Consider the following 22897-nt stretch of genomic DNA (forward strand, 5'->3'; position numbering starts at 1 on the left):
AGAATTAAAGTATCACCATCAATTTACAATCTATTTGTTGTTACGTTACATGCCTTCAGTTATGTATATGACATTATTAAGAAAAATATGCTACTTTGAGTGAATATCCATCGTGCATTTATACTCTATTTGTTATCATATAACACGCCCTCTGTTATGTAGATGACATTATTAAAAAAATATACCACTTTGAATGAACGAGGGCATTTACTAGTTAACCCTGCAAGTCTTAAGAAGGCCTTTGAATTAGCAAGATAGATACCAGGTCATTACAAGAACTAGAAGAACCACTAGTGGAGAAATGCTTGTTAATCATAATGACCATTAGTGTTAACGTCCTTTGATATTCCTGTACAGAACTCCTGCTAAGTTTATGTGGTAGAGATAACGGGGGGGGGACATAAAGAAAGAACATCCCTCATCTGTCTGGTTCTACCTTGATAGGGATAATAAAAAAGGCTGTCTTATGACTATATACTAGGATTATGGAGGAGTGTTTTCTGTCGTATGATAATGAGGCTTAAAATACTTTTGAAGTTCAAAAGTAAGGCCCTTGTTATTATTTTATGATTTGTAAAGGCAATAAACAAGCCTCTAAATATGAAATTACAGAGAATCTTGAAGCAAAATTAATTCACTTAATTATGAAACTGATTATCCTTTTCTTCTTTGTCTTTAGAAACAGAAGCTACAACAATACCTCTTGTGCCAGTTTTTCGTAAAACTAATTAAACGTATGAAACAGCAAACAAGAACATGCATACCACGAACTAGATGTCAGAAACTAAAGAAATGTTACAACTGTGACATGGTTTCAGAATACAGATGGCTTATTACACCTTAAACATGAATGGACAGTTTCAAAAAAAAAAAAGGTAAGGTGGGAGTGGGTGATACGCTCACCGACTCTCGCTTTGATCGTTTTTTATTGGTCCGTATTTTTGAAGGAAAATAATATACTATCTTAATTAGATTGCGTATTTTTTAACAACTTAACATGCTCACTTCTGATTTGTAGCGGGGGGAAGACTAGTGCTAACTTTCGGCTTCGTAACCCAGCGCTACCGTGTGGTATTTTTAGGCTCTACTTGACTAACCTTGTGTGAATTATTAAATAATCTAAGAATGTAAAAACCTTGTATTACTTAAAAACTGTCTCTATTTGTGTATTTCGGTGTGCATAGACAGAACTGAAAGATCTGATCTATCTGCTGTGTTCACACGGAGAAATCGAATCCCTTATTGTATCGTTGTAAATCCATAGATTTATCGTTGTCTCACCAGAGGACAAATAAGAGAATCTAAAGACTGCTACAAAATGTCATTAAAGTGTGATTCTTGATGACGAGAAACCTCTTTTTCTTAACATGAAGATGACCTAAGAAGGTCGAAACGTTGTTCTCTGCTTTATTAGTACAAGTGTTAATACCCGTACCAGCTGTTCTGAGATACAGTTAAAGCGTGATTACTTTATATTTCTTATACCTTCTTTATTATCATCAATACGTGCAAATTTCTGTGCAAAAGCAAACGTTTAGATTTTTAACCTTACATTTTCTCTGCCCGAAAAAGTCACCATAACTAAATAAATAAATTTATTACATGACATTCTTATGATCTATAAATAAATGACCTGATAACTCTTGAAAAACACCTTCAAGATGTTTTAAAGCTAGTTCTCAGTAAATATAATAATTTGTGTTATTCCGTACAAGTATCTGTAAATACATAATCGATGAACGCGCGACAAAACAAGAAACTATTGTAGAATTTATACTCACATAAATTGTTGGCTTGTTTTATGAATTAAACAAGAACCTACACAATGGGCTGTCTGTGCTCTGTCCATCCCAGATATCGAAACCAGTTTTTGGCGGTGTGAGTCCCCAGACATACTATTGTGTCACTGGGAAGTACTCACATAAAAAAGTTAAACAAAAGACGCAAGCGTGATCCAGTAGTTAGCGTGCAGAACTATGGATCTGAGAATTCATTATTTGTGTCCCGTTACCTTCAAAATGGAAGAAAACAAAACGCGTACTGCATTCTGAAGCCATGGGTGCATTATAAGGTTAAAACCATATACTACCATTTGGTTGACAAAAGCGAAGTCCAAAGGCTGAAAGTGAGTACGGTTGTATAGCTGTCTTCCTTCTAGTTTGCCACTCAGTGGCACAGTCTAAGAGCTTATGCTGCTAGAAATCAGGTTTCGATACCCGTGGTCGGAAAAGTACAGATAACCCTTTCTGTAGCTTTGTGCTTAATAACAAACTAGAACCCTCTAGTTTGTCAGACCAAAATCCAGGACGGCTAGCTTTAAACAACTTTGCACGAACACCTAAAACAAACAAAGCGCTTTCTACAGACGAACCTGTCTGTGTCAGGGGAAAGGTTAGGATAATACAATGAAGAGTAGTAAGTTTTAAAACACTAAGGGTTATAACTGGCCAGGTGTGGGTCAACGTGAACCACGTGTTGACCACTTTACCTATCACGCAGTTCAAATATTACTTTGAAAATGTCTGACACATACATGATAAATATATAAAACAATGCTTTTCACCTTTGACCCGAGGAAGATATGTCCACATTTTGAAAATGCTGGAGTAATCGTTTTTTTTTAATGTGATTTACCAACATTTTTGTTTAGGCAACACAATTTTAAGTACAATTAATATGTAAATTAATACTGTCGCTCCACAAGTAATCCAACACTGTGGAATTTGTTTTAAATTTAAAATTATTTTCTTGTGTGAATTATCAGTTTTAATAAAATTAAGCCTTTGTATCACAGATACCCAATACAAACTTTAATATAAAAAGAGGCTTCGAGTATTTGATTATTAGCGTACTGTATGTAACCCAACTATGCACTTTTACGTTAGTAATTGAGACTTTTGTTTTTAAAGACATAGCTTAGGAGCAATAGTATCATACGAATTTAAATATTTTCTGTTTCAATTTTATTGACTGCGATGAGCAACTGTTATAACATAAACGCACATAATATGTCATAATTTTCTCTCTCTCTCTCTCTTTTAAAGTTCGGAGTCGTGTAATTAAGTTTCTGGTGGTTAACAAGTTCTCATGCATGTGAGACAATTTTTTTGTATAACAAGCGCCAAGTCACAATCATTAAATTCTATTCTTTTAAAATCTATAGTTCTTGGGTTTAATCCTGTCTTACTCGGCTTTTAGAATAACATTAATCAGGCTTAATGAAGGTTATCGCAAGGTTCAGTGGTACGTTTCTTAAATCACATCTTATCAAAACTCAAATGTAACCTTCTACAATTACCATGGGCGTATTCGAGCCAGTTTGATGAGATCCGTTTACCATTGTAGAAACGCATTTAGAGAGAATTAGATTATGAACTACAGTGAAAGCGACAACGATGATTCATTATCATCCACGAGTTTCGTAAACGGTGAAACCACTTATGTATATATAAGTATAAATTTGAGGGGTGATTTTCTCAAAATCTCTTACTTCACGAAGTTGATCAATTACACTTTCTCAAACAGCAGTTTTATCGGATCATTCTTTATTCGTATTCATCACCGATTTCACATTTTTATTTGATAGAGATACAGATATGTACTTATCACGAAGCCGGCAAAATGTCCACCGCTCCACCTATATATGACAAATAAATGCAAATAGGACATAAACTCTAAAGGGAATATTAACATGTATCTTACTTAAAAAGTTGTCTGAACACACAAGATTCGCAGAAGGCTGGTCCTACATGATCTATCAAATTCGATCTTTATTCGCAGGTCTCACACGTGAAAGTTAAATCCTTGGATCTTGGTTTCAGTTTCTTTTACTAAGCCTAGTTTTATCGTAACCATTGTCCTTGTATTTGTTTAATTCCTATGGATGGTTTACTCAGTATATTAAAATGATATTTTATCAATCTTTGATTTTGATAATTGTTAAAAATTAATAACAGTTCTCTAGACTTTGATTATTTCGTTACGTACACCGATGTTGAAAATTTTCGTTTAATTCAAATTCTTCACCATAAAGTAAGTTTTACGTACAAACTATTTGTATTATGTATTTACAACAAAACTACCAAGCTAAGACCATCTTTCACCGCCCCTAATTTTGAACTATTTACCAGAGAAATGGCATACAGTTATTGTCGCTTTACTTACCAATGTGTACGCTACTGTATTAAATGTCACTCTTATAACACATCCACAACCTAAAGTTGGAGAATATTTTGTGATATCGCATGAATTCGAACCTGGCACCGAAACACCAAGAGAATGTGTTCAATCTGTACTCATTTCCACACGTGATCTCAACATTAATTACTTGCAATAAGAGACATATATAAAGTTACAGAAACACAAACGACACAAAAAATTACAGTTAAGGCACAACTGATGGGTTAGTTTTACATCATACGGTTAAGAATTCTATAACAATCGAAGTGGCATATAATAAATAACGTCTGTTGAATATTGTATTTGTTTTCAAGTTCATATGTACACACTAATTACCAGGTGTTTAAATTTTATTTACTAATGATATTCGTATGTCGTCTCATGGCTCGGCATGGCCAGGTGGGTTAAGGCGTTTGACTCCTAATCTGAGGGTCCCGGGTTCGAATCCCGGTCGCACCAAACATATTCGCCCTTTCATTCGTGGAGGCGTTATAATGTGACGGTCAATTCTACTGTTCGTTGGTAAAAGAGTAGTCCAAGAGTTGGCGGCGGGTGGTGATGACTAGCTGCCTTCCTTCTAGTCTTACATTGCTAAATTAGGGACGGCTAGCGCAAATAACTCTCGAGTAGCTTTATGAGAAATTCAAAAACAAACAAACTAGTGTCACTAAAAAAACACAACTTTTGAATATCCTAAACCCTATAAACACCACTCTTTTACAGCTATAAAAGCAAAATATAATCCCCTAGAGCGACTCACAATTGCACTGAATGATCAACTTTCAGTTTCTGTAGATTTTCCGCCATTACGATTTGGAAGACTTGCGACAGAACTGTGAAACTTGATCGTACTCATGTAACTAATGGTATCTTTAGTCGCATAACCTTCACTGACACAAAACATCCTTAACATTCTTGACCTCGCATACTTTAAAAACTTTGATAAGCACACTTAAACTTAAAATAATTTGATTTCGTTGTTAACATTAACGAATAGTGAATTAGATGAAAACAGATTCGTTTTCTTAATCATCTAGTTGTCAATTAACAAAACTGTTACCATGAATATGTTTAGTTGCACACACCTTGCAAACTTTAACAAACTGTTTCAGTGTAAAACAATTCTCAGTTGTTTTTAGTATTCATAAAATTTTAATTGTTTGACTACAAAATAATCAGTGTAACTAGATGTTAGTCAATGTCTCCTGACAGTTATTTTTCACTCTCCATAAGTTGGTAATGAATTATGTTGAATTCTATTTTTGTTCACATCCTTTAAACTAATCGAGTGATACACACACAAAAATAGAGCATAAAGAAACTTATTGAAATAGTTTTATCTTTTTATATTATTAGTCTTAAAGACTACTATAGAACTAAATTATATGCATTTATATTCAATTATATGAAGATAGACCATTGAAATTAACTGAAAATAAACCTAGATAAACTGACCTGTTTGAAGAATGGATATTGGAGCCATGCCCAACTCTTTCTTTGACCCCAACGCCCTCACTTCTTTGAGGAAGTCCTTGCAAATGAGAGTGACTAGATGGAACTGAGAGGGATGAAGCTATTGTGCAAGGAAGTATGTTGTGATGTGACACCTGGTGGTTTAGTGTCATGAAGGGTAAAGTGTTGATGAGTGGAGGTGCGCCAGTCGCCACCGCCGCCGCTGCTGCTGCTGTCACAGCTTGCGCCACCATGTGGTGATTGTAACCATTATGAAGGAATGATGTCTTGTCCAAGTGATCTAAAGGTAAAAAAAAAGAGAAAAAATCAGTTTTAGATTATAAAATGTTTAAACCACAAACTTAAGTTAGATAAACTTAAGATGTTTATTTTCTCTAAGATTCTAGTCCTCGTTTTCAAGTGCTACTTTAAAAAATAAAGCTAGTCAACGTTGCTGTAGGACTGAGATAACTGAGTATAGATTTTACTAAATTAACACCAAAACACCAATAAAGTAGAAAAATTACAGTCTTGTAGATTAGTGTAGTAAGGTAACTAGAAATGTTTGTTTGTTATGAATTTCACGTAAAGCTACACGGGCTGTCTGCACTAGCCATTCCTAATTTAGTAGTGAAAGACCAGAGGGAAGGCAGCTAGTTATCACCATTCAACGCAAACTCTTAGTCTACTCCTTCACCAACTAATACTGGAATAGACCGAAACATTACAACCTCCTCACGGCTGAAAGGACGAGCATGTTTGTAAGGGCGGGGTTGTGAAACCGCAACCTGCAAATTACAAGTCGAGCGTCCTAACCAACTGCCCATGCCAGTCTCAATAAGGAAAGATACAAATCAAGTGTGTTGTTACAGTACTGAGTACTATGTTAGAAAAGACTTCTCTGTATTCTCGTATATGTGAAATGATTACAACTTCAATTTTGATCAATATTTAAAGATATTTAAGTATCTGGATAGCCCGGATGGTGTAATGAGAAACTGGATTTTTGTTAATTTTTAATTCTAAGGACTTAGGAGCGAAAGCAAAAAGAATATTTAATAATACGTGAATTATGCTATATCTGCCATATCCAGTACCAACGAGGCCTTTTGCCCAATATCAGAGCTCATTAGGTCATGTGGGACACGACAGAAGCAGTAATGGTTTAAGCTTGAGATGATTTTGATTAAGCTTTATCCTATACAAAATTGATTTATAACTCTCTTTTTAATTAAAAGTTCCCTTGATAACGACGTGTTAAGTTTGTTTTCAAGTCATGTATAATTTGCACAGAGCTTCAAAACTAAAAACTCTTCTCTTTGTGTCGTTTTCTCTCTCTTCATTTATTAAGTATATTCCCTACATTTAATAGTTATCGTAGATCGCTTTTGAACTACTCAATATGTGTGTTTCTCTAACTAAAACAACGTTGTCGTTCTATATGTTTATACGATGGTACTATTAGTTACGGGTCCGCAGGTTTAGACCATTAACCATATCACTATATATTCATGAAACAAAGCAGCAATAACTGTAATTTATTAGATATGCCATAAGTGGCTCCTGGATGCAATAAAATGATAAGTACTGTGGGAAATTTTCGGTCCTGTCAGGAAGAGGGCGCCTCAGACACGCTCTGGTTCCTTCTCGATAGTAGTAGATATCCATACCAAATCACACATGCATAAACATGTGTGTACATAAACAGTACATTTTTATCCATTTTCTTCGTGCGGTTTAACTGTACGTAGGACGCGTGCATCTGTTGGTAATGACCAGACAGACCTTCGATGTATAATAGTTCGCAGTCCAATTCGTTTAACGTCAATGTTAATAGCAGGATACGGCTGTAGATCCTTTATTAGCTTCAACGCTTCAATTAAAGCTCTCAGTGATATACAACCGACATGGGGAAAGTAATTATGCCTATAAAGCAGCAAATGGCAAATATTTCATATGACGTCTCTTACATCAGAGCATGAAATATTTGTCTATTTTGGTATCAAAGGCAGGATCTTCATGTTTCACATGATGTAATTGTTTTATACTGTTTTCACATAATTGAATTGGTTTGTATATAAATGAAATAATCTCTTAGAGTTCTCAACACCAAATGCGTATAAGCCAGGAAAATAATATTTAAATCAGTAGTAATTCCAATAAGTTTTTCTCTTTGTCATCCTAACCCTAAAGTTAACATGGTACAAGTGTTCTCATTCCCTCCACAGGCCTCACATACACGCTGACCAAGTATCCTAGTAGCTCACGTTTCGATAACACATTTGTCACTGTCAAATTTGGGCTTTTTTTCTTCTTACTTCATAACTACTCGCAAATTGTTACAAGAAAGTTGACAACTTAAGACATCACAATGAAGAGGGAACGCTATCAATACGACAGAAGGTATAGGGATCGTATCATAATCTTGAAGACGCTGTTTTTGTTTTGTGTTTTCATTGGATAAAGGCCTAAATTCCCTGGTATCTATGTTTTATATTTTCATTGACATCATTCAACCGTTCTAAATACCTAAATGTCCTGGTATATACGTTTTGTGTTTTGATTGGCACCATTCAATTGCTCTAAAACAAACTATAATAATAAGAAAAAATTAAACACCTAACTTTCCTGGTGTTTGTCTTCTTTTCTCAAGTTCCTGTCAAAAATAAAATAATGAATTGCAAAATAAAAAAAACAAACAATCTTAGCCTGGTTGATAAAAAGCGCTATGCCAGGTGCTAATATTAGCCGGATATATTTTACTGCTTAAACTCAAAACTGTGTAAACCAATGAAAACTCGAGAGTAGAAAACACAAAAATGTTGAGCCTTATTGCTATTTCCAGGACAAGACTGAACTTACGTTAAATCCATATAGACTGTATCTAAATATTTTTTCTAATACTATGATCAGTTATATTCACAGCATCATGCTGTTATATATGTAAGAATAGCTATTAAAAAACTCTTTATCCTCAAACATCGAATTCTATCTTTTTTATTGCTAATACATATAAGTATATCTACAGTGAAACTTAGATAAAAAATAATAATAAAGACTAAAGTAACACGTCTATATAATTTTTTTAATTGTTTGATTTTGTGTAACGTTTCGGGCAGACGCTTTTTATAAGACAGTAAAGCCCGCGTTACGATGAAATTACATTCCAATTCTTTATTAGTCTTTAGTACCTTACATCTGAGTCTTACATCTCATGTCGTGAGGAACAACAGTCACGTCAACAGTAAACCAACCAACCAAACCAGAATTTGTAAGCTGTTATTTCCATCATTTAATGTTGTTTCCCGCTTGACTTCCCGAGAGTCTCCAAGTTTAGTCACTCAAAGTTCTATTTATATCGCTTCTTATTCGACTTAACACGTTCTGTGTATTTGGATCACGATTTTGGCATCCGATACAAGCAAAAAAAAAAAGTCTGTCTCAAAAAAAATTTGTAGATTTCATTCAGAAACGTTATCACGCTACTTAGGTTGAGTAATGTTTAGCACAATTATATTTAAATGATCACTATACAACTAAGTGGTTCAATCCCATAATCCATCGCGTTTGTTAAAATCCTACCTACACTACACTCATGTTTCTCAGCGGTTAATTTCAAGAACGTATAAAGAAGGTGATAAGTTTCTCAGTTTTAAGTTTTTCCAGCAAACTTTAATTATCACTGTATTTTATTTTAGTTTGTTTAAAGTTTTTTTTTCGGATCTTCGAAGACTCTTTTAACACATCCTAAGGATCAGTCAGATATTGTAACACCGCCGATTAACTTGACGAACGAAATAAATTTGAATTTAAGTATTCGTACAGTTTAAGTCAGCTTTTTCAAATTAGTCTAGTTAACACTGCTTTCTGAGGCAGAGACAAAAAACAACACTTTCTTCCTGGCACGTGTATTTGATTTTAATTAAAGCCCCAGTGCGACAGGAAAAGGGTCAGGCACTTCTGCTCAGGTGGCCCGGCATGGCCAAGCGCGTAAGGCGTGCGACTCGTAATCCGAGGGTCGCGGGTTCGAGCCCGCGTCGCGCTAAACATGCTCGCCCTCCCAGCCGTGGGGGCGTATAATGTGACGGTCAATCCCACTATTCTTTGGTAAAAGAGTAGCCCGAGAGTTGGCGGTGGGTGGTGATGACTAGCTGCCTTCCCTCTAGTCTTACACTGCTAAATTAAGGACGGCTAGCACAGATAACCCTCGTGTAGCTTTGTGCGAAATTCCAAAACAAACAAACTTCTGCTCAGACTGAGCGAAACGTTCAGATTTCAAATTTTGTAAAGAGTTTTGCTCACGTCATAAACCAACTTATTCTATTTAGCATTTGTTAATATTCATTGACAAATGCCGTATTATGACATTACACGCTCAACAAATAGATAAATAGAAGCACTTGGTATTGTAAAAACACACAAAAAATAAAAATGCAATTAACAGAGGTTGAGTTAGTTATCCAAGACATACAGTTAAAAATATATGCACTCAAACTTAGATAGCTGTGGTCTATTCCTCATACATGCCGACCATGGAAGATGTACGCGCGGGCTTTACTCATTACGCTGGCCGTAGCGTTCATAATTAAAGGTGTTTCGAATGAAAATTGCCAAAGAATACATAGAACGAGGAGGGAAAGAATTATCACGTCTTCTGCTGCCTCACAGTATTACCAATAAAACAATCATTCTGGGAATACATATTTTGATAGATATTTGTAATACTTCATAGCTATATTCTATTTGATACCCGTTGTTAATGCATGTATATTTATTGTTTGTTGAAAATACACGAATAAAATAAAAGTCAACCATCTATACAATGGGTAATCATATTTACTATACTCAAGTAAAATATAAAGCATTTTGTACCATTATATAATTATATTACCTTCACGTTTTCTAAAAAATAATATATTCAATTTCAGTAGAAAATATTGTCGATTTATAAATAAATTCTATTACTGATTTTTTTTCTTAGCGAATTATACGTTTAATAAGTGCTTTTATCATTTAACCACAGTAATTTAAAATTGTCTCACATAAAACATGTATAGACTTCACACGTAATTTTACACAAGTGAAGAAACTCCTGGTCGCTTATGTTTCTGTAATACAAACAAACGTAGAAGGGAAAAAAAAAAAGAGTTTGTTCATGCTAAGTGAATAATCAGTAGAACTCTATCATTTTCTTGTTTTCCTCCATTTTGAAAATTCTTGTTAAGATTGAGAGGCTATGGGTTTAGTTAATGCATATTGAGGAGATAGAATAAAGTTATCTAAACTGAAAGTCGCGATTCCCAAACTATTAATTTTAAACTCACACAAAGACTAGAATCCCACCTTAAGTCTTAAATGACACAGTTTGCTTGGCCTTTTATAGCTCTTGCAAACCGCTGCACCGATTGTCACCAAACTTAGTATATATCCTTAGGGTTCTCTTGTGTGTGACAATTAAGGGTCAATGTTCGGATCTGTCTCCTAAGTTGCCCTCCTTGTCTTTACTTTCTATTGATACAAGATAACCCGCCAATCTTAAAACAACAGTTGCATCTACTGATACAAGATAACCCTCCAATCTTAAAACAACAACTGTATCTATTGATACAAGATAACCCGCCAATCTTAAAACAACAGCTATATCTATTGATACAAGATAACCCGCCAATCTTAAAACAACAGTTGTATCTATTGATACAATATAACCCGCCAATCTTAAAACAACAGTTGTAATTAACATCTCGATTTAGTCGTTATCCTCGCCCCTTAATTTAAGTTTGAAGATAAACACCGAAACAAACTTTCTTTTGAAAATAACTTATTTTTGTGCTTCACGGTCATCATTTCACAAATGGAACAGCTCTGCTAATTAAAACAGGCACATTCGGGAATACATGGTTACACTCCTTATTTCAATACATATCTAGTATTTTAGTATGTAGTACTATGAGTATCGGCCCAGCATGGCCAAGCGTGTTAAAGACGTTCGAATCCCGGTCGCACCAAACATGCTCGCCCTTTCAGCCGTGGAGGCGTTATAATGTGACGGTCAATCCTACTATTCGTTGGTAAAAGAGTAGCTTAAAAGTTGGCGGTGGGTGGTGATGACTAGCTGCCTTCCCTCTAGTCTTACATTGCTAAATTAGGGACGGCTAGCGCAGATAGCCCTCGAGTAGCTTTGCGTGAAATTCAAAACAAACAAACTATGAGTATCAGATAATTCAGAAAATCCTAAGCTAATCGATGCACTGATGCTTAGAACTAATACAAAGTCACGAAATTATTACATGTATTCTCTGTTTTTCAATAAGTTATAGACTTTTTTCCAGGACCACCAGTAACCAGTTTTAAAAACGTGTTGTTTATTAATATATGAGAGAAGATGGACTCTTCCCAAGGTAAGGGTAGAAGGAAAATATAATACAAGAGACTACATAGTGACTTAAAGTTGTTCCTGATATCATCATAAAACCCTTAATAAAACGCTAGAAATCAAATTTTTGAACTCTTTTAGACAAAACAACAAAGAACCCTGAAAGGAGATAAAAACAATTTTGAAGATAACAGGGAATTTCAATTTTATTTTATGAAATTTTCATTTTTCTCGCAAATAATTTATTATCTATATAGGGTGTGTGTGTGTTTTCTTATAGTAAAGCCACATCGGACTATTCGTTGAGTCCATCGAGGGGAATCGAACCCTCTGATTTTAGCGTTGTAAGTCTGTAGACTTACCGCTGTACCAGAGGGGGAGATTTATACAGGGGTGTGTGAAAAGCTGAATGACATTTAAATAGCCTAAAACATAGACAACTCACTTTTTAAAAATAACTTGCTCAATTCTTCTGCTTAATTTTACTTATATTTTAATCACTTACGCGATTCTTGAATACATACCAAAACTTTTAACAACGGAAAAATTTTAGTATGTTTAGTGAACGTTAACAATTTAACAGTACGCAATTGAAAAGCTCCTCCAAACAGTATACGTATTTTTATTATTACCAGTTTGTAACAGGCAGTTCACTACCACATCATTTTCATTTAATAGGTAATTATATTTACACACCATTTTCATTTCTGTTAACAATATGTATTGAAATGCATTCGTAAACGCAACGACGCTGTACACTGTTAGATTTCACACCGTACTGAATATTGAATCGAAAACAGATTCATGCTTTATGTAATTATTTGTTAATTGCTAACATAGATTGGTTTAATTCTCAATGTATTTTGTTCTAAAGTTTATCCTTCCCTCAGCTTAAAGTTACACAGAGACTATCTGTTTTAACTGTACATACTTTTGAAGACAGGGTCTACTTTTTTTTTGTATATGTGTGCGTGTCTGCTCGAACCACGAGATCTTATATCCACTGCTCGGTAGGTTAACCCATCTCAAGTAACTTGGTTTGGTTTGTTTGGAATTTCACGCAAAGTTATCCGAATTAGCCATCCCTAATTTAGCAGTGATAGACCAGAGGGAAGGTAGCTAGTCAACGTCACCCACCGCCAACTCTTGAGCTACACTTTTACCAACAAATAACGGGACTGGCCGTCACAATAATGAAACAACTAGAACCGTGTGTGTGTGTGTTTTTCTTATAGCAAAGCCACATCGGGCTATCTGCTCAGCCCACCTAGGGGAATCGAACCCCTAACAACTAGAAAAGAGCAATTTATGAAAATTTTCAACCTTGCAATGTTTACAGTGACTAAAATATCAAAGAAACAAATGTTATTCCTGAAGTCACGCAATTTTCAATATTGTCATTATTAGTAGCCAACTTGCGCCTACCCACCCTACATTATTTTAATTGGAGACTGAAATACTGTATATCCTTATTTGGCAGATAACAACAGTTACGTCAAACAATACAATTGTTGCTTAACTTATAACAATATCGAATTTTATTAGAGAGACTAACAGAACGTTTTGCTGCCTTATAAATATTATATGCTTGGTTTTTCTTTGTTTTGTTTTATTTTGAATTTCGCGCAAAGTTACATGAGTTACCAGAGGGAAGGCAGCTAGTCATCACAACCCACAGCCAACTCTTGGCATACTCGTTTACCAACGAATAGTGGGATTGACCGTCACATTAAAGACTGAAAGGATGAGCATGTTTGGTACGATGGGAATTCGAACCCTTGACCTTCAGGTAACGAGTCGAGTGTTTTAACCACCGGTTTATGTCAAGCCTCATATTCTTGGTGGGAAAATGTATCATAGATAAAATGTTCATATTACATTTTCATATAAATTTTCTTTACGGACCATGCCCAGTGTCTGCCACTGACATGGTGTGACAGTTATAATTTAAATACTTTGTTTATTTGAGTTAACCAATTTGAATGACTTTTACAAATTCGAAATATTTATGAGTTGCGTGAGGCTTAGTTGTTATTGTATTGTACTGTGGATCCAAAGGCATGTGCTTCTATCCAATTACTGAAAAACAAAACGAAAAACAAATGCACTTTGCACTTGGGCCTAGGGTACGTTATAAGCGTGATGGTGAAGTCCCACTATTTAATTAGAGTGACCTAAATTTTGTTGATGGATGCTATTTACTAGCTACCTTCCCTCTAGTGACTAGTCTATGAAAACAAAATTAGGGACGGCTGATACAGATAGATAGCACTTAAGTAGCTCTGCGAGAATACCTGACGTAATCCAAACGTTACATCTACGTCTCTCGGCTGACCTTAATTCTGCGGTATAGTTTAGTATCATCATACACAATGTTCTTTCAAGTAGAATATCCAACCGAATTTTTTTGTTCGTATTGTTATTTAGTGAAAGCTGTTCGGAATTATGTTAACAAAAATTGTTTACTTTAGTTTCAGAAATGTGAGCGTTGATATACAGCTGCATTGGATGCAACCCCATAAGGCTAGGCCCGACATGGCCAGTTACTTAAGGCACTCTACTGGTAATCCGAGGGTCGTGGGTTCAAATCCTCGTTAGACGAAACATGATCGCCCTTTCAGCTGTGGGGGCGTTATAATGTGAAGATTAATCCAACTATTCGTTGGTAAAAGAATAACTCAAGAGTTGGCGGTGGGTGGTGATGACTAGATGTCTTCTCTCTAGCCTAACACTGCTAAATCAGAGACGGCTAACGCAGATAGTCTTCGTGTAGCTTTGCGCGAAATTCAAAACAAACCAAACCAAAAGGCCCACGGAAGTACGCTGCAGTACGTTTGGAATATCGAGACACGGACTCGGCATAGATTCCAGAAATAAATAATAATAAACTTGTTAACATATATTCACCAGATACAGCTCACATAAAATGGCCATTTTAATAAGTTTTATTGTAGGGGAAATTCATTAATGTTTTATAAATCCGTTTCAGGATTAAGAAGAGCGCAAATTACTGAGTACCGACAATACTGTGCTTGTTTATCAAAGAAAAGTACGAATTTTATTTCTAATTAAAAAGTGTTTTTTAAGAACATAGTTTATCTACCTCTTTTTCTCCCTTTTGTGAACCCAACACATTTTGTTATTCTGTAAATTAAAACGAAAAACTATGGAAACCAAAACTATTGATTGTAGTACTCAAGATTTTAGGCTTACCTTTCATGAGTCCGTTATCATAACCATGGTAGTCTACTTCAAGTCTTCCTTTCTTCATTAAACTACTAGGTGAGGTGGACATACTGACCATTGAAGCTCTCTTAGGTGGTCTTCCTGGCCTGCAACTGTACAGTCAGAAAACCCGTTACGTCGAAAAACACAGGGGATTGTCCACCCCTGATGGGGGACACAAGTCAATGGTTATCATCTTTTAACAACAATGCCCATAAAAACACATGGGAGTTAGAAAAACACTTCGCATTACTTAACAGTGGACTGCTAAGTAACTAACAATTACCAGCTATCATAAACCATGGTAACCAACAGTAACCTGGTTTAAGCGCTATTATTTGTGACGGACACCTGTCAATTTCATATTTTACTCGAAAAAATTAAGAAATTATTAAAATTATTCTGTTCAAAAGCAATACGCTGAGTCATCTGAAAAGTGTTCTGTACTAGAGAACATTTAGCATCTATTGCAAAGTACTTTAAGAGCACGTTTTCTTGCTGAGTTTCAGTCTTACAATTCGTTGATCAAAATGTTTGTCTGCAAAGACACAAGTGTATCGTTTAAAAAAAGGCTCGGACCACACACGTCAACTTTCATAAATCTTAAGAAACTTTTTATAATTCGAGCAGGCTGTCTTTTTTCAGTCTGGCATGGCCCAGTGGCCTGGGTACTCGACTCATAAGCAGCAGTTTACGAGTTCGAATGTTTCTGCCGAACACTCTCACACTTCCAGCCGTTTGGTGAGTTGACTACCTGCCTTCCTTCCAGTCAATCACTTCTAAATTAAGGACGGCTAGGACAAGCAGCCTTCGAGTAGCTTAGTAAGAAGTTTTGTTTGTTTGTTTGTTTTGGAATTTTGCACAAAGCTACTCGAGGGCTATCTGTGCTAGCCGTCCCTAATTTAGCAGTGTAAGACTAGAGGGAAGGCAGCTAGTCATCACCACCCACCGCCAACTCTTGGGCTACTCTTTTACCAACGAATAGTGGGATTGACCGTAATATTATACACCCCCACGGCTGGGAGGGCGAGCATGTTTAGCGCGACGCGGGCGCGAACCCGCGACCCTCGGATTACGAGTCGCACGCCTTACGCGCTTAGTAAGAAGTACAAGAAACAAAACTGTCTATTCTTTATCTAATTGTGGATGTTACAACATGACTAAAACCTAACGTAGCTTATGAAACGTGATGAAAATTCGAAAAGCAGAGCCTTTTTACTGCGAGATTTCTACATTTTAAACCTACGTCAATATTTAAAGAATATTGTTATTTAATACCAGTAAATAATGACCTTATTAAACTAAATATGTTATCTTTTCTAAATGCTCATGAAGAAACTGTAAAGCAAGTCGTTATTACTAACATTAAGGTGTTTTTGTACACCAATATGAGCAATATGAGTCAAGGGATGTTTTTATCTCACAGTTTTGAACAATAAACAGTCTAACAATATGGCACTGAAGCTGGTAATATCGAAGTATTTATAGAGATAAATTACGTATATAACTATAAGTGAATAGATATAATTAACAGAAGAAACTTAGTTTCATGCGTTCCATATTTTCTATAAACGTTGGATGCGTTTTAAAATTAAGAGACGTGTCCTTAGAAAGTAGATCCAGCCAGGTGAGCGTTATAAAGTGCGATCAACCTCACTATACGTTGGTGAAAGAGTAGCCCAAGAGTTGGCGGTGGGTGGTGATGACATGCTGTCATCCCTCTAGTCTTACACTGCTAAATAAGAGACGGCTAACGCAGATAGCCCTCGTGCAGATTTACGCGAACTTTAAAACAAACAAACAATCTTTATGAGGCTTTACCCTCCCAAAGAAAACCTTCAATATAGAAATTAATATGGATTACACAAAGTGATAAAATAATAAAAAATGTTTGATAAAGTGGGCGAAAACTAGATTGTAAACCATTCTATTGACGGATTTTTTCACATTTAAACATCTTAAAAAGATAACGCTTTCTGTTACAAAGAGCAACTCTAAAAATTCCACGGCCTGGCATGGCCGGGTAGGTTAAGGCGTGCGACTCGTAATCTGAGGGTGGTGGGTTCGCATCCCCGTCGCATCAAACATGCTCGTCTTTTCAGCCGTGGGGTTATTATAATGTGACGGTCAATCCCACTATTCGTTGGTAAAAGAGTAGCCCAAGAGCTGGCGGTGGATGGTGATGACTACCTGCCTTCCCTCTAGTCTTACACTGCTAAATTAGGGACGGCTAGCACAGATAGCCCTCGAGTAGCTTTGCGCGAAATTCAAAAACAAAACAATAATTTCACGTTAGCTTGTGCACAACACCGGCTTTAACACCATAAAGATACTGTTACGTATGAGAATGACAGATTTAACGGTAATTGTATATCAGAATTTCCCAAACTTTTCATTATCACCACCTTCCTTTTTTTCCAGTTTTCACACTCGCCATACCCGCCTCTCTCTCTCTTCATCTTCTACCTAAGTTATATTTCTAATATTAGAAATATCATATTTTAATATTACAAATGTATTCTAGTAACAATCGTGATTTAAATGCCCATGAAGTTTAGGAAGGTTTTCATTGATTCTACGAATGGAAAATTATCCATTTTTAAAATTATCGTGAGCCCTGCTGGAGTCTCTCAGCGGCAGTTTGGGAGTTGCGACAAACAGCTTGGGAAACACTGTTGTACATGGCATGAAACTAACGTTTCCAGAATAAGACATGGCCCCGGCGTGACCTAATGGTTGGCGTGCTGGGACTGTTGATGTGGAGGCCACGGTTAGTTGCGTGTCATTGTCACTCCGCACATTTTTGAGGTGTGGGGACACTATAGGAGTGATGGTAAAAATATTGTTAGGTGAGGGTTTGTTTGTTTGTTTGTTTGGGAATTTCGCACAAAGCTACTCGAGGGCTATCTGTGCTAGCCGTCCCTAATTTAGCAGTGTAAGACTAGAGGGAAGGCAGCTAGTCATCACCACCCACCGCCAACTCTTGGGCTACTCTTTTACCAACGAATAGTGGGATTGACCGTCACATTATACACCCCACGGCTGGGAGGGCGAGCATGTTTAGCGCGACGCGGGCGCGAACCCGCGACCCTCGGATTACGAGTCGAACGCCTTACGCGCTAGGCCATGCCGGGCCTTAGGTGAGGGAAGAGTAGCCTAAGCTCTTTTATAGGTGCTTTCCCTCTCACCTGCCAATTCAATATTAGGGACGGCTTTGCGCATATCTGCAGACTTATAACGCTAGAATCCGGATTTCGATACCCGTGGTGGGCAAAGCACGGATAGCCTATAGTGTTGTTTTGTGCTTAACTTCAAATAAACAAGCCCCCCAGTAGTGCAGCATTATGGCTGTGGACTTATAATGCTAAAAACTGGGTTTCGATACCCGTGGTGAGCAAAGCACAGATAGCCCATTGTGTGGCTTTGTGCTGAATTTAAACCAACAACATCAAATAAACAAACAAAGCTTTGCGCAGACAGCTGTTGTGTAGCTTTGCCCCAAATTTCTAAGTATAACAATAATAACAATACAACCGATATGAAACGATGAGGTGATCCACGCTGGCGGGGCTTACTTTTACGTCTATAATACGTTATTTTATACTGGGGACATACGCTGCAATGACTCTTTGGACGACAAGCTACTTATTGGAAAAGTTTGAAAATTGAAAAGCATACACTTCTTCATGACTATGAATCGTAACTGGATACCTTCCAAAATGTAATGTTCACTAATAATTTCTGACACACATTGTGCTAGTAAATTCCAAAATGTAATGTTCACTAATAATTTCTGGCACACATTGTGCTAGTAAATTCCAAAATGTAATGTTCACTAATAATTTCTGGCACACATTGTGCTAGTAAATTCCAAAATGTAATGTTCACTAATAATTTCTGGCACACATTGTGCTAGTAAGTTCCAAAATGTAATGTTCACTAATAATTTCTGGCACACATTGTGCTAGTAAATTCGATAATGTATCATGTGTTTAAGTAGTGTTGAAGCTGAAAAGCCTAGCACTAGAAAAATCTATATATCTGGGAATAAAAAGCAGACGTAAATTTGAATATTCTCTTCCCATATACATAGCTGGACTTGTAAAACATTAGTAGCGAATAGGTTTGACATAGATGAAAACAAAAAAACAACAACAAAAAACTCTGTTTCTCATGGCTGAAAAATGCAGTAAAAGAACAACATAAAAGTAGTTAATAACTTCATTACAAGGTAATCACTGTCTCTACAGAGACCTAGTAAGATCGTGCTAGCTATAACTTCATTACGAAATGTTCACTATCTCTACAGAAACCTAGTAAGATCGTGCTAGCTATAACTTCATTACGAAATGTTCACTGTCTCTACAGAGACCTAGTAAGATCGTGCTAGTTATAACTTTATTACGAAATGTTCACTGTCTCTACAGAGACCAAGTAAGATCGTACTCGATAAAGTTCTCTCTTAGTCAATTCACCTGTGTGCAGGTGGATAATAGTAAAGCTTATGTCAGGCGTCTCATAGATGTAGAGACGAACAGTTTGGACATTATGGGGGACAATTTACTTCCCACATATCACCGTATCATTCAGACAAATAAATAAAATAAAAAGGTATATTAAAAATTATTTTTTCTGGGGCTGGTTCAGGTAGAGTAAAGGTAAAGCGAGAGTCCACCAATACAACAAATCCATCTCTGTAAGTGCTAAAATTGTCGTTTTTAATATTTTTGTGTCTCTTCATTGAAAAATAGCAACGATATAACAGTTATATAGATATATAACAGATGTACCAGTTATATAGGTATATAACAGATATAATAGTTATATAGATATATGACAGATATAACAGTTATAATCACGAAAAGTACAACCATTTGTTTTTTCCCCCATGTTTTTCTGAACGTTTTCATTTTTGATTCAAAATCAAACGAGTGAGCTATTTTTTTGTCTCTTGCAACTCAGTGCCCAAAGGGCCTTTCAGCCAATATCAGAACTCGTCAGTTGGGCTGAACAAACAGAAGTTTCTCTATAAACTCTATAAAATTTAAGTGGATTGATTTCTAATGTTTCGTCATCTTTCAGCCTTTAAATGGTATCATTTACGACGTCTACACACTGAAAGGACAACAAGTCTTGCTTCTTTACGGATGGTTAACCGGTCGCACGCAAAACTAAATGTATATACACACGTGTTTACTTTCATATATACATTTGTGTGTGTTGTAAATGTTTGCTCGTCCTTTACCGCTTGGTAGAAAGTTCTTCAGGAAATTATCAATTGTAACATCTTAGAACATGGTGTAAAACATGAATATTTAAGATACCAACGTCTCAATTCTTCTAAACTTTGTTGTATTTTTTAATTAGTGGGCCAATGATTGTTAAGCTCCTTGTTTATTAAACACATATTCACAAAGACGAAGGAATATGATTACAAGAAGTACCATTCTTGTTTTCCTTCATTTGCAAGTTATAATTTTAGGAAAATCGTAAAGAAACTGTTTGTTATTTTAACTAACCAATATTTTCTTCAAAACGTTACGGATCTGTATACTATTTAGCAATGAGAGGACAACCAGTTTGTGGCTTAAAAGGAATGAATGTTGAACTGTAAATTTCGTTCACCAGTGGTGCTGTTTGGAGTGTCAGCTGGAACGTAATCATTATCAATCTAGCGGCAAACAAAATACTGATTCGATACAAAAGGAAGTAGATGTTGTTGTTTTTTAAAGGTGTACTCATAGTGGACGAATCGCTGACCTGGCAAGCCCGCTGATGGGAGGAACAAGTGAGTTTATGAACAAGGACGAGGTGGACATGCTAGTCATTGAGGACCTCTAACTTGTTCTCACTAATATTCCAAATAAATTATTTTTAACCAACTGTAATAGCTATGGACACAAAAGGAACTAGGATAAGAATATACGCACGCACTCTTGATGTCACACTGTAACGAATGTACATTGACAGCGAATTCAACCAGTATGGAACTTCAATTAAACAACTTATGGCTGAAACTGAAATAAAAAATAGTAAACCAACAATGCATTATTAAAGTGAGGATTATATCTAGTTATGTAACTACCTGTACGTACGTACTTTCAACCTGCTGTTTATGTGCATCTGCGGATGAAATAAGTATCTTGCATTGGATGATGTAATGATGTGAGTTTCGATATTCTACAGAAAAAAAAAAGTTAAAAATGAAATAATGAAAGAGAGCACAATGTTTAAAACTATAAATTAAACTATTTATAATATATACGATTGGAAATATGAAAAGTCTAAAAGACGCTGTCGTTTCAAAATGAAGGTTCTGGTAATACAAAATAATTATCACAGAGGGCGTTACTTGACATTACTACGTATGATAAAATGAAGAAAACCGTTGGGTTACATAAAAACTGAAATTTTCTTTTTTTTTACGTATATATGCGTGTGTGCGTGAAAATGACAAATAAATTATTTACACCAGTGCATAAAAATATGTTCTTATTCATTTCCACCTAAAAGCGCAGTGAAATAAACCAATGTTAATAGAAATCGTGCAGCCAAAAGTAGGCCTCATGATTGGCCACTAAAATGAAGGTGGAGCAAGGTGTCATTAATCAAGAGTTGAATTCATTCTCTAAGCACACAATTACAATATAATATATATATATATATATATATGTATAGGAAATTCTATTATGAGTTTGGGTTGGGTTCGTTTTATACATGCACAATGAATATTGCTACAAACGTACATACAAACAGGAAGTCAGCAAAGAAATCTAAATCACTATAGGTAAAGTGCGGACACGTTATTTTAACGTGTTTTGCAGACCATTTCTCAGGAACCGTAATTACCAGCCACTATAATGAATGTAGCTACTGAAAATAAAATGGATGGATAAAGGTTTTATCAGGAGGTAACATGTGTTTGTTGTAGGGGAAGGGGGAGGGAAGCACACGTAGAGGGTATTGGTACTTTTTTATGTCTGCATATAACCGGACTTAACGCGGGTTAATAATTGAATTAAATGGCGTCATTTCAGAAAAATGTGGACTGGGGCAAAGTCGACACATATGGACTCTCTATACTATATTTATTTTATTCGATTGTGAACAAAAATTCGATCATCAGGTATGCCATCATATCATATCCTACAAAGTTCAGTTACTTGACAATGTTTTTAAGAGTCGACACAAATTTAGCACTGTACGTTTAGATGCTGTATGTAATTTCACTAAAAAGAGTCGAGAAAACAAAAGGATCACGCAAAATCTACTCACGTATACGTGCTATCTAATGCAGTAGGTCACCCGAGTGATTTGTACGATTTTAAAGTAAGTATTCACCAGCTACGGTATAAAACAGGTTCTACAGGTAGAGGACAAAGAACGGCCATTACAACGAGGCCATTTCTATGGTTTTTCATTTTATTATTATTATAACGTAGTCCTGTAACTCAACCATTTTATTATTATTATAACGTAGTCCTGTAACTCAAACATTTTATTATTATTATAACGTAGTCCTGTAACTCAAACATTTTATTATTATTATAACGTAGTCCTATAACTCAAACATTTTATTATTATTATAACGTAGTCCTGTAACTCAAACATTTTATTATTATTATAACGTAGTCCTGTAACTCAAACATTTTATGTCCGTTCTGTGTT

General features: G+C 35.8%; 1 protein-coding gene across 6 annotated transcripts in view; it reads right to left on the minus strand.

Annotated features, from left to right (window-relative positions):
* Positions 1-22897, minus strand: part of LOC143230754 (dachshund homolog 1-like) — a 118941-nt gene that overhangs the window by 45330 nt on the left and 50714 nt on the right. For 5 of the 6 annotated variants that reach the window (XR_013016615.1, XR_013016616.1, XM_076464870.1 and 2 more), the window contains exons 2-3: positions 15218-15342; positions 5635-5932 (exon numbers count right to left, since the gene is read on the minus strand). Coding sequence is in view for 4 of the 6 variants with exons in the window: in XM_076464870.1 (XP_076320985.1) it covers positions 5635-5932; positions 15218-15342 (423 nt within the window). In the remaining 2 variants the exon portion in view is untranslated. The remainder of the gene's footprint in view (positions 1-5634; positions 5933-15217; positions 15343-22897) is intronic. The other variant, XM_076464868.1, reaches the window with a different exon arrangement.

This window comes from Tachypleus tridentatus, chromosome 10, assembly GCF_004210375.1.
Source record: "Tachypleus tridentatus isolate NWPU-2018 chromosome 10, ASM421037v1, whole genome shotgun sequence".
In the NCBI taxonomy this organism is placed as follows: domain Eukaryota; kingdom Metazoa; phylum Arthropoda; class Merostomata; order Xiphosura; family Limulidae; genus Tachypleus; species Tachypleus tridentatus.